The sequence below is a fragment of the Scatophagus argus genome, chromosome 9, assembly GCF_020382885.2.
Source record: "Scatophagus argus isolate fScaArg1 chromosome 9, fScaArg1.pri, whole genome shotgun sequence".
In the NCBI taxonomy this organism is placed as follows: Eukaryota; Metazoa; Chordata; class Actinopteri; family Scatophagidae; genus Scatophagus; species Scatophagus argus.
Window position 1 is genome coordinate 23,172,379 of NC_058501.1, and position 11,608 is coordinate 23,183,986.

Sequence of the window (11,608 nt, forward strand, 5' to 3'; positions counted from 1 at the left end):
AAGTGCAGGGGACAGTTCATCTCATGCAGTACTTTCACATAGTCACTCTGCCATATTTCACCCTCTCTGCCTCAGTCTGAACGTAACAACTGAAATATAGAAAAGGAAATCACTGTGGAGTGAACTTCTGTTGAAAGGATTGGAGTAACGCTTTCAGTCCGTCAGTCTGACTCTGACAGCCAACACCTAAACAGTATGCTGCCATCTGATGGTACTACCCCAGCATTACAAGTACATGCAATATTTAACTAAAGTTTGGAGGTACTTGTGAATTACATGAGTATTTCTATCGCATGTGAGGTTTGTATTTTGCATAAAGAAACACCATGAGATTATAAACTGGGAATCCCCGTTCATATTTCAGATGTTCTTGAGTGGTTCTCGGCTCCACCAAAGAAAGACTTTCCCTTGAAATTTCAGTTAGTCTTGATTTTTGGCCCTAGATGGAAAATACCTCCCTTCAGTGTGACCATGCAAACATGATTTCTGAAGTAAATCTACAAAATCCAAAAACACCATCTTCTGTCCTCATTAAGAGCCTCAAGGCTCTCGCACTGTCTAAGGAACTGCCAGATTTGAAACAATCTGACACTAATCTAACAAACACTAAATATAATCTGCGCATCTGTAAATTAGTGTCTTTTAATGGTACAGTAGAAAGATTCAGAGGGCCCTTTGTTTGCACTGTTGCTAAGTTTCTGTTTATGCTGAACGTCTTGCTGAGCTCAGCCCACTAAACTTAATTCTTCTTGTTAAGAGGACTAAAGGCATTCGTTACCAAGCAGCATGTTTTATGTGTTGTGTCTGTAATCAGTCCTTGTGTTACTGTCTGCCACTTTCTCCTGAAGCTACTACTGTGTTCCTGGCATAAGAACAACAAGTTCAACCTCAAACTGGATTTAAACTCGTGAGCCCTCCTGAGTCGGGGGATCTCTTTAGGACATTCAAGGTAAGCAGATACCAAACTTGAAAAAAATGGCTCCATGTGGTTTTCTGAATCCACTGTCCTCATTCAGATTTGAGGATAAAATCAAGTTTTCCGCCAGTCAGCATCTTTCTTTTGCAAGAAGCAAATGGTTTACGATCCACGAGACCGAGAGCCAAAGTGACGAGCGGAGCATCAAGCCACCAGATTTCTCTCTTAAACTGTACAGATCTCTGACAGTCCCCCCAAAAAGAGAAACAAAGGCACATTCAAAGGTAGCCGTACCTCGACATAATGAAACAAAGAGGGGAACTGGAACATTTCTACCAAAGGTTTTACATGAGCGGCACCACAGGGAAGAAACTGCTGAGTTCATCACATCATTCAGATGTCCTGATACTCTGGAATGTGACCTGAAGTTTGTTAAGACAGGGAAGTACCCTTCTGGGCCTTACAAGAACCCCAAACCACATAACTTCAGACCGGTAAGTCTCTGCAAACACAAAATATGCTTTAGACATTTTTCTGCATGTTTCACATCCCTGTCTGAACACAAAATGGTACAAAACATGCAAGCTAAACGCATGAAAGGCAAGCAGGATCATGACACATTTTAGCTGCTACACTCCTGCTGTTTGTAATGTTTGATTTGACCACAAGATGGCGATAAATGCAAAAGAAAAACGTTTAACTTTTGGCTTTTTATCACTGACTTCAGCTCGATGTTGACCTTCCAGACATCGTTACTACATACGAGAGAGACCCTGGTAATCTGAAGTTAAAATTAAAGCACTTGGACATTCGTAAGTGGATTAAAGTGATTTTTTTCCTAATAATTTTTAGACATTTCTGTCATTCTTTGAATCATTTTTTGGCTGAAATGTCATCTTAGAATTTGATATTATGAATGAATGAATGAATTTTGTATCACTAAAACAACTACGTATGTATTGTTTAAAAAAAAAAAGGCTTCCACTTTAACAAGACTTGTTTGAGCCTGTTTCCCTGCATTTTAAAATACCATGAGGCACAAATGACCGAATGAATGATGTCTTTTCCAGTTCTGACCACTAGATCCGAGTCAGACTTTAGTTCAGCTGACGCCAAGATGAGGATGGACACCTTTAAACCAGCAGAGCCCAGATGGGATGCGAGGCTCGTACTCCCTCAGCCGCCTTGGCCTCCAAAATCAGCTTCCTATACTGTCAGTGGGGTTTTGGCATCAAATTCCATAAAGAACCACTTCTGTGTTACTTCAGTATTCTGTGCTAAATTTCATCACCACGTTTCAGACCGAGACATAGTTTTTACTCCAGTAGATTAGACAGCTGTAGATACTTTCAGATTAAGATTGTACACGCAAAACATGCGATGAATTTACTAAACATGATGCATTGTTAGTGATTAAACAACCCACCAGAATACGAAGCAGCTACATTTTCTTCCACCTCAGCTAACTACAACAGTAAGGTACCCTGTGCAATCAATAATAAAGATCCATTAACAGTGAGCACTTTTACTCTGAAACTTTAAAGGGGAAAGTGTAAAATATGGTCAGAATCCAACAGCAGCTCCTAAAACACAGGGGACAGCATATCACCAGAGTAACCATCAACTCCTGCTAACTGGTTAGCATGCTAGCTGCAGTAGATAACTCAATGTCTTTGACGTAACGTCAACACTGTTGTTTCTTCACATTCTGTTTATAATGATTATGTAATTTCATTTTTTGAATGTTTTCAAGTAAATTTCTTGATATGGTTTGCAAAGTACACCTTTAAGTGCATATAGGTTTATGACTAATTTAAAACTACAAGTAGTATTTCACATCACTTAGTCTTCCTAAGGGAAATATTTATAATTTACAATTTATTTTTTTTTAATACACTGAATTGACACTGAATGTCTGTTTCACAGAGACACCAACGAAGAAGAGGAGCGTACAGCGCATTCCTAGACCGAGTGGAGGAGAAACTCTCAAGATCGTGGAAAAAAAATGATGACTCTGTCTTTTAAAACTCATTTTTGAAAATGATATTTAGATGTCATTTGGCTTTCTTTAAATATTGTTATTTGGAAAGTTAATTCAATGGAATAAGTGTTGAATAAGCTCAATATTCTGAATAATAGAGTGATGTAAATAAACTTGTTTCATGAAGGAAATTGGATATACTTAATACTAGAGTGTATATTATATTTTTAAAGCATATTTCTTGTGTTTTTCCTATCTTCCAGGTGGCTACAAGCTTTGTATTCATACATACATATAAAGTCTACTGTCACTGTAGTGCTGGAAACTAACAAAGTACATTTATTTAGGCATACAAGTACAGCTTTGCAGTAACTGTACTTTACTTGAAAACTAATCGAGTTTCTTTTCAGATTAATATTTCACATAAAACAGATATATGAAATACAACACATTAAACCAGTTCTTTGGTTAGTGATCTCTTGTAAGAAAACTGTCCGGCTGGGACTTCTCGGATGGTTTCATTTAAACCAGGCTTAGTGACCCACAGAGGTTTTGTCACAGAAGTAAAGGATCTGAAGACGTCTTCCTCCACTGGAACACAGCTGAGAGCACACGTGAAATGAAACAGACCTGACAACATCAGGAATCCTTACGCTTTCAAGCTCATAGCAGAAGACTGGCAGCGGCGGCGGTGTCATGGAGGTCATCGCACCACATCATGAAGCCCGCTGGTCCAGCGACAGCTGCTCGGTCGGTACTCCAAGAATCATAAACACGCCAAGCCTGTTCAAAGCATGTCTGACAGAGCTGCACATGTGTTTAATGAGTCGTTTGTGACTGCGCATAACTCACAGACTAAATATAAAATTAAAGGAATATCAGTCATTAAACCACGTGACCCACAGGCTGCCATGTGTTTTTACTAAGCTTACTGCAGCACGGTTCATATAAACTCTATGTACTAATACCTCTAATCTTCTATTTACTAATATCATGGGTGATTATATGGAAAACTGGATCATAAATCATATTTAAACACTGAAAATGGTCTGGAGATGAATGGCATTCACTGTAATGTTATTGCATCATTGTGTTTCGTGTTATTTTGTATAAAAGCCAAACAAGGGACAGGCATTGCAAAACCAGCTTAGGCTAAATAGACAGAGAATTTAATAGTAAGTCATAATGTTATTGTTGTTTTGGCACAGAGAGTAAAGAAAACCCTCAGCCTCCGTGCTTGTTTAGGCCAGCGGCTTGGAGGCCCGTTGCTGTTTGTTATGCTTCGCGCATGACGGGCTGCGGTCAGCGTGGCGCTTTTCCTGCCCTCCGACCAATCATTTCAAACAAAAACACGGGGATGAACGGGGCGGCGCTGTTTCCACACACACACACACACACACACACACACCACCTCTCTTTCCACAATGGGACAGAAAAAGAGAAACCACGCCAGGACACGGTGCGACTCGCCGAGCTGAACCAACGGTAAGAATTTCACTGTTACGGTTGCTAACGTTTGCTAACGGCTACTAGCTTATCCACGACCGCCGCGGAGGGTTTGTTGACTACCTGAACGTCCGTGTGCAGTTTTACACCCAGGTGGTGGCAGATTTGTTGTTTGTAGGCACGCTCGCTTTGAGGTGATTTGAAAAGGCTTTTCGAAATGTATTTTGTGCCTCTTCAAGCTACACTTTTCAGACAAACCCCCGTGTTTGCAACTTGGTCGTGCATAAATGTCTTGTGAACGTCATCAAAATGTGAAAAAAAACAAAACAAAACATTTTCTAAACAGAGATTAAAACATATAAATATACAGCTTTTAGAATAAATTCACCCTTTTACCTCTCCGGTCGTTTTTGTTAAACCAACAAGAGCTTGAAACGCATCGGCTGGCTCAATTACGTTAAAATATTCGTGTCAAAAGTAAGGTGGTGTGACAGACGGACGGAGCCAACAGGTGATTGTGCTTCCCGGGCAGACCCCTGATTGACAGCCTTTTTAGCCAATCAGCTGGCGGAGAAGGACTAAAACGCACCAATGGCATGCGCCCGCAGTGTTGGTGTGGGCGTTGATCCACGCTGACAGCAGTGTCATCAGCGGTAGAGCCACACTGGGACACCGAGGACAGCCAGGGAAGGTGTTTCCGTTTGTGCGGAAGGATTTTCCGTCGTCGTGCGGGCTGGGAACACACCGTGAGTTGAATCTCATGCAGCGTAGAGGCTGGACAGGGCCGCGTCTCTGCTCGGACAGGGTTCACATTCAGGCTTTGCTCTGCAGATGGCCCGGACTGGTAGGTAGCCAATTTTGGGCTGAGAAATGTGTTCACCTGCCGTGTCAAAATCTTGTCAGCCTGCTGTAAATGTAACGCAGTCTGGTTGCCGGATGAAAAACCAGTGAGTCATCGGGAACTATTTTAATTCAATTAAGGACGTAATATTACACATAAGTTACAGTAAACCACGGGAAACTGGCCAGCAGGCCCCCACGTTGCAGCGACGGCACATGCGCTGATTAAATTAAACTTGACGCATGAAACGGAGTAAATAAAAGTAATTCTCTGTCATGGTGCTTACAGCTGGGTAATGAATCAATATGGTGGTGTCAGCCTGTCTATGATACACCGCTCAGACGTCTTTTTCCTGGTCGTAAAGGAGGGTTTGCCGTAAGTGATGCACGCTCGTGGACTTTGATCGGGTCAAATCACGTATTCCACCTCCGGTCTGCTTCCGTCATCATCCACACTGTGATCAGGTTCTCACAAAACTGTCGACAGGGTTTTAACAGAGCCAAACAGACCCACCTCAGAAATGTTACAGGGATTATTTTGCGTGCTGATGTAATTATAAGTGGCCTTGTAAGTGTGTGTGTGTGTGTGTGTGTGTGTAGATACAAACATCACACACAGTGTTGTTCTTGTAACAGACGCGGCCTTAAAGTGAGACTGGAACCTGTGAAGAAGAGAAAAATCCTTCCTTTGTGGGGATTAACGTGTTGTAATACACTGTGCTGTGTGGTTGTTCCTATGAAACAAACCTTTAAAAGGTGAACAAACAGGAAATCATAAGCAGTGATCAATGCACTGAGGCTTTTGCTGCCGCAGCCTTACTTGGTCTGGTATGTCCAGTAGCTTATGGTGGCTTATTCCAGCAAACTTTAGGTAGATGTTGTTATATAACTGCAACTCAGTTTGTTGACTTAATGACTTTTTCTCTGCTTGTGCTGCTGTTTTTAACTAGTAGGGGATCCAACTCTTGGTTCAGATCTTTGTTTGGATCAGCAAGAAAAGAAAAAGCAGGAGTTAGCTTACTTTAAAAATGCTCTGTTGTAGCTCTGATGTCACTGCTCCTCTGACTGTAGTCACCACCATAGGTGTAGTGTCAGTACTCCTTATTCATTTATTATGTAGTTCTTTAATTTGAAGCTTTTTTAACACATCCACGATCACCGCTCTGTGGTCTCGCTCGATGGTCACATGTCATCAGTAAGAGCCAATCAACACTGAGGACAGCAGAAAGGCTCCAGTGAGAGCAGAGCTGGCAGCAGATATCACAGAAGTTTCAACAAACAGCACAATCTCATGATCTCCTTACATTGTTGACAGACCTGTACAGGATTTCACTCAGCGGAGGTGATAGCAATGTGTCAGTTTTTCATTGCGTAAAACAATTCGCACTTTTGTCTTGTTTTGTCACTCTGTATCAAGATTTAGGTAGTTTTATTTCTTTAAAAATTGTAGGGAAATTTAATGTCCCGTCATCCATTATTTGCTACACTGACTGTTCAGTCAAACTTCCATAGTCTCACTTTAAGTGCCACCGCTTCTGTAAGTCTGCATTTCATCCACAGTAACATGCAATATGCTTTCAGGTAGTCGCTGCAGTGATTTTGGGATATCGACAGCTGTGAGGATTGTTGCTGGACAGTTGGATCGACTCTCCCAAATCGTCACTCCTTCCTCATGAGGAAAGATGGGGAACGGATTGTCAGAGCAGCAGGGCTTCCTCTCAGGCGTCCCATTCTTCCAGTCTTTTCACATCGCCATCCTCGGCCTGGACTCCGCAGGAAAGACAACCGTTCTGTACAGACTGCAGTTTAATGAGTTTGTGAACACGGTGCCCACCAAAGGTTTCAATGCGGAGAGGGTCAAACTGTCTCTGGGCGGCCACAGGACTGGGACGTTCCATTTCTGGGATGTAGGGGGCCAGGAGAAGCTTCGCCCCCTGTGGAAGTCGTACACGCGATGCACGGACGGCATCATATTTGTGGTGGACTCTGTGGATGCAGAGCGCATGGAGGAGGCCAAGACGGAGCTCCATAAGATCGCCAAAACCTCTGAAAACCAGGGGGTGCCCCTGCTGGTGGTAGCCAACAAACAGGACTTGAGGCACTCTTTGGGACTTGCTGAAATTGAGAAACTGCTAGCGCTGAAGGAACTGGGTCCTGCAACTCCCTGGCACCTGCAGCCAGCCTGCGCTATAATCGGAGATGGACTGCGGGAGGGAATGGAGAGACTCCACGACATGATCCTGAAGAGGAGAAAAGTGCTCCGACAGCAAAGGAAAAAGAGATAAACTTGAGAAGGACTTGCCTGCTGTTATTTGTGAAGGAAACAAAGGATCTTCTCCTGCGTGGTTACAGGCATCCACTGCGGGTCCAGATTCAACATACTGAGTTTTATCAGTCCAGAACTGAGATTTAGGAGTCCCCGGTCTTGTGACGATGCTGTTTGATCAGGAAGTGACACATAAAGGAATACAGGATGAAGATGAGAAAGTTTCAGACATGTGTGGATATGCTATAAAGAGTTTAAATAGATTTTTTTGAAAAAGGGGTTTGGGGTTTGGATGGGTGAGAAGAGTTAAGGATGCTGTATGTTTTATGAATGGCTGTTCCAAACAATATTACCAAAAATAATTTAAGACTAGTTCAAGAGCTGTTTGGTAAATGATTGAACATTCTTTTATCAGAGGGGCAATGAAATATACATCAGTTTAATTTTTTGTTGTTTTGTATGTTATTAGAACTTGTTTTATTCTTTTTCACACTGGACTTTCTTTGTTAAAGAAAAGTATTTTCATGCGTTATCGCATTATTAGAGATGTGTTTGACTGCTTATATCACTCATTTTTTTAAAGCACTTTAGATTATCACTTCATGTGAAGTTTACAGTTTTTAAATGCAGCGTATTGTGTTGGATTTTGCAGAAATGTTTGGGCAAAATACAACAGATGCCTCTGTAGTTGGTGCACGTTGGCCACCTTGTCATTAGACAGGTTATGCATTATGTTTTGCTTAATAAAACGTGTTGAGAGCAGTGTTGTGTTTGGAGGGTACGTCCATGTTGTTATTCACGACCTTGTATATAAAAAGCAGGTACTCGGAGGTGTTCAGGGTTGAAACCTTCAATTCGTGAGCTTTGAAGCTTGTTGGAATCCGTAGAGAGGGATGATAACTGAATGTGATGTCACGTGAATGTGATGCAAGTGGTGTCTGATAAACAAACCACATGCTCAGTCCACCTTCTCTCTAATTACCAATTAAGTTTAATGATTGTGTGCACATCAGCATCCAAAAATATTCCAAAGCTCTCTGCAGTAAACAAATACATAAATAAACAAAGGGCGCGAGGCCTCAAAGTCTTCCCCTGGCTGAGTGTAAAGGGTTAAGAGAGGCAGTGGCGCGTTGCCGCACAGACAGCCCGTCCTCAGGTTTTGAAATGTTGTCCGGGCAGTCTGCTGGAGGCCAGACCCAGAACAACAGGCTGGAGCAGGAGACCGTGAAGCCAGGGGCCTCGTCGGAGTATTTTTGGACGGAGCTGGGTGGATATGCGGTCCAGTGTATTAACGCCATTCGCACCCTCATTCCTTTGAAACAATTAATGACTGTGAGCCCAGCTGGCCGGCGCAGCAGCTGGTTTTTCCAAAATAACTGCCTGATTCAGATTGGCAGTTTGCTCTTCTCGCAGGCTGGATCGCCAAACATCTTCACCGTATTAATATCTGTACCAGTTAAATGTGTTAATTATGACCTTAAAATCCGGTCGTGGTGCTGGATCTCAGGGGGACTACGGCATTTAAAAATAGGAAACGCGTGGCCACTTTTTTGTACCACTTTAACAGATAAGTTAAAAGCAGAGGGAAACAGGAAGAGCCAGCAGGAATGACATGAGGGCGAAGGCTGGATTTGAACCCAGAGTGTTTCCAGAATGCCTAATTTTTTTGTCAAATGTTGATAAATTATGTTTTTGTGTTGGGGAAGCCCAGGTGCCTCCTCCTTGTATGTTTGCCAAGGAAGGAAACTCAAAGGGCAAAGGTATATTCACACTTTTCCTGATTCTACTTCCTTTGCTCTGTAAGCCATGTCAGCTTTCACTGTGTTCACAGCGTCCTGCTTTGCCTCCCTGTGTGTACTTCAGGTCCTGAAGCACTCACCGGGGGATTACTGCTCAAATGAAGAAGCTTCACTACCTGCATTGTGCTTCATTAAGTTTAATACGTCTGAAACGATAAGGGGAGATTAAAACAACCAAACTCATGTTACTTGAATAGCATATAAGATAATGATGTTGCATGTAGAAACGGCTCCCTCTGTCACATCCTCTACCTGAGCCTTTGTATCCGTTCTTGTAAGGCCTTCAGTGAAAGGTGGATTAGGGTGAATAAATGTCTTGTCCAGGGGCCATCCATTAACCCACGAACCTCAGATGCTGGGCTCGGCACAAAAACGCTCCAGCACAACATGGAGTGAACGCACAGTGCTTCATGAGCGGGTCTTGTTTGGAGCAGCTCATCCATACAAGAATTCCCACCCATTGTTGCTTTTATACTGTAGTGAGCTCTCAGCTGCTCTGGCTGAGAGACGCCCGAGGCATGATCGAGTTTGGCAGTTGTTTTCAGGTCGGGCGGCACACAGCTGAGTGCTGTACAAAATGTTCTAGTGTGTGTGTGTGTGTGTTTGGTGAGCACATGTGCAGAACAATGAGATTTCTCCACAACATATGACAGAGCTGCAAACTGGGAGGAGCGACTGCTTTCAGAAGGATTTTACCGTCAAAAGTTGTCGTCGACAAAGATGCACCAAGATTAGCGTGCTAACTTCAGTCTTTGACATAAGCTCAAAACTGCTGTGTCTTAGCGGCTTCGTGGGATTCGTACTTGTCCTGTACTTAGGGCAAACAGGTTTTGTAGCCTTCTGTGTTTATCCAGGCCTTGGAAGTGCTTCAACTGTCAATTACATAATATTGGCTTGGCAAAAACAAGAGCAGACTGAATTTATTTGATGTACCCTGGATGCCCAGTAGCTTCTTCCACTTCATCACGCCACAGACCAGTGGTTTTCAACATGCACATGCACCATATTTGTGCATATTGATTTGTACGAGTGAGACGATGTGTAAATGCCTTTTTGTGAACACACGGGTACACTGAACACACTCACGGCCTCCGTACATGCTTCTTTTGGCACGTTTTGGTGTAATGCTGTTCGCAGGAGCATAGCATAAAGCTGTTTTCTACAAGACCATGACACAGTAATGTTTCTGTCAAACTGCACGACTTCGCTCTCCCATAAATCCAACCCCCAGAGGGTTCTCTTATTCTGCTGAGTTTTGAGATTCATCCCAATATATTCATAGTCCCAGCCTGCATATTATGCAAGGTTATCATGACGGGATTCATTTTTCTTCCCCCCAGTCTATTGAGAGCGAGTGGCCTATTTACATGTGAATTCCTCCCGTAGCCCTGCAGCCTCACTCAAAGTGGTGAACGAGGCCACCTGCAAAGGGAGAGGGGAGGAGGAAGAGGTGGAGGAGGAGGGACGCTGTTTGAGGAGCTACAGAAGTGCACTCCTGTTTTATTTGGTGCAGAGAAGAGAAACTGGTTTCATTAGAGCTCAGGATCCGTGGAAACAGACAGCGAGCTGTGGCAAAACACTTTTTATCACCTGAACGGGCAATTTTCAGGCGTAGTGATGTGATTTCTGCGAGATGTTTTTCCATTAGTGCTTACTTCATATTCTGACCTGAAAATAAGAAACCAACAAAAAGATGAGCTTTTGCTGAAAATAACGACCTCATCTCACCACATAATGCATTTTTACTTCTAAATAATTTGTTTTGCCCAATACATTGTGCAGGAAACATTTCTGCTCGTAGGCATCAGGATGCTTCAGATTGGCTTCACATCTGTCTGGAGATTCTTTTACTCTGAAGTGTTGTTGGAAATATGATAACCTCACACTGCACAAAAGTCCAAAGAGAGGAGGCTGAAGCAGGTGGCTGAGTGTACAAAACACAGAACTCTGACACCAGAGATGGTGATCCTGCATCTCATGTTGTCATGTTTAGTCTACTGAAACCCTCATCCATCTGATGGAGCCTCCCAGTACGCTTAAAGTGCTACCAGTATCAAAAGAGTACTGCTGTTGGAGATCTCGGCAGCGCCCTCAACTTCACTGCACCACAGACTGTATGGGTTGTGGCTACTGTGGTAGTCGGCCAGTCACACGTGGTTTTAAATTGACGGTAACTTGCGATGATACAAGCACAACCACACAAATAATCCTTTTTTTCCACACGTCTGTATACAGAAAAAAGGATTAAATGCGATTTTCGCGTGACTGGAGAAGTTTTGACACCACTCGGTACTGGATTAGTTTGGTCGATTCCCTGAAGGTCTTGAGTATTGACGTCCAGCCCTTCTATCTCATGCTTC

At 43.0% G+C, this 11,608-nt stretch overlaps 3 protein-coding genes across 16 annotated transcripts in view; 2 read left to right on the plus strand and 1 right to left on the minus strand.

The window, feature by feature from the left end:
* Positions 1-4,870, minus strand: part of vwdel (von Willebrand factor D and EGF domains-like) — a 32,586-nt gene extending 27,716 nt beyond the window's left edge. For 6 of the 9 annotated variants that reach the window (XR_006844268.1, XM_046399051.1, XM_046399045.1 and 3 more), the window contains exon 1: positions 4,740-4,869. The gene's annotated coding sequence lies outside the window, so the exon portion shown is untranslated. Of the gene's footprint in view, positions 1-3,550; positions 3,705-4,739 lie in introns of all 9 variants that reach the window. The other 3 variants (XM_046399046.1, XM_046399049.1, XM_046399043.1) reach the window with 2 other exon arrangements.
* Positions 885-3,077, plus strand: si:dkey-30e9.6 (uncharacterized protein LOC564083 homolog). 2 transcript variants are annotated; one of them, XM_046399059.1, is made up of 4 exons: positions 885-1,410; positions 1,644-1,728; positions 1,987-2,129; positions 2,843-3,077. In XM_046399059.1, exons 1-4 carry the CDS (start codon positions 976-978, stop codon positions 2,939-2,941), a joined length of 762 nt encoding a protein of 253 aa, XP_046255015.1. In that variant the 5' UTR covers positions 885-975; the 3' UTR covers positions 2,942-3,077. The 2 variants fall into 2 exon arrangements, with proteins under 2 accessions (XP_046255015.1, XP_046255014.1); XM_046399058.1 differs by lacking the exon at positions 2,843-3,077 and having other exon boundaries at positions 1,987-2,688.
* Positions 4,231-8,211, plus strand: arl4aa (ADP-ribosylation factor-like 4aa). Of its 5 annotated transcripts, none has more exons than XM_046399065.1 (2): positions 4,231-4,382; positions 6,765-8,211. In XM_046399065.1, exon 2 carries the CDS (start codon positions 6,866-6,868, stop codon positions 7,466-7,468), a length of 603 nt encoding a protein of 200 aa, XP_046255021.1. In that variant the 5' UTR covers positions 4,231-4,382; positions 6,765-6,865; the 3' UTR covers positions 7,469-8,211. The 5 variants fall into 5 exon arrangements, with proteins under 5 accessions (XP_046255021.1, XP_046255023.1, XP_046255022.1 ...); XM_046399067.1 differs by having other exon boundaries at positions 4,237-4,382; positions 6,769-8,211; XM_046399066.1 differs by lacking the exon at positions 4,231-4,382 and adding an exon at positions 5,050-5,187 and having other exon boundaries at positions 6,769-8,211.
* The last annotated feature ends 3,397 nt before the right edge of the window (positions 8,212-11,608 follow it).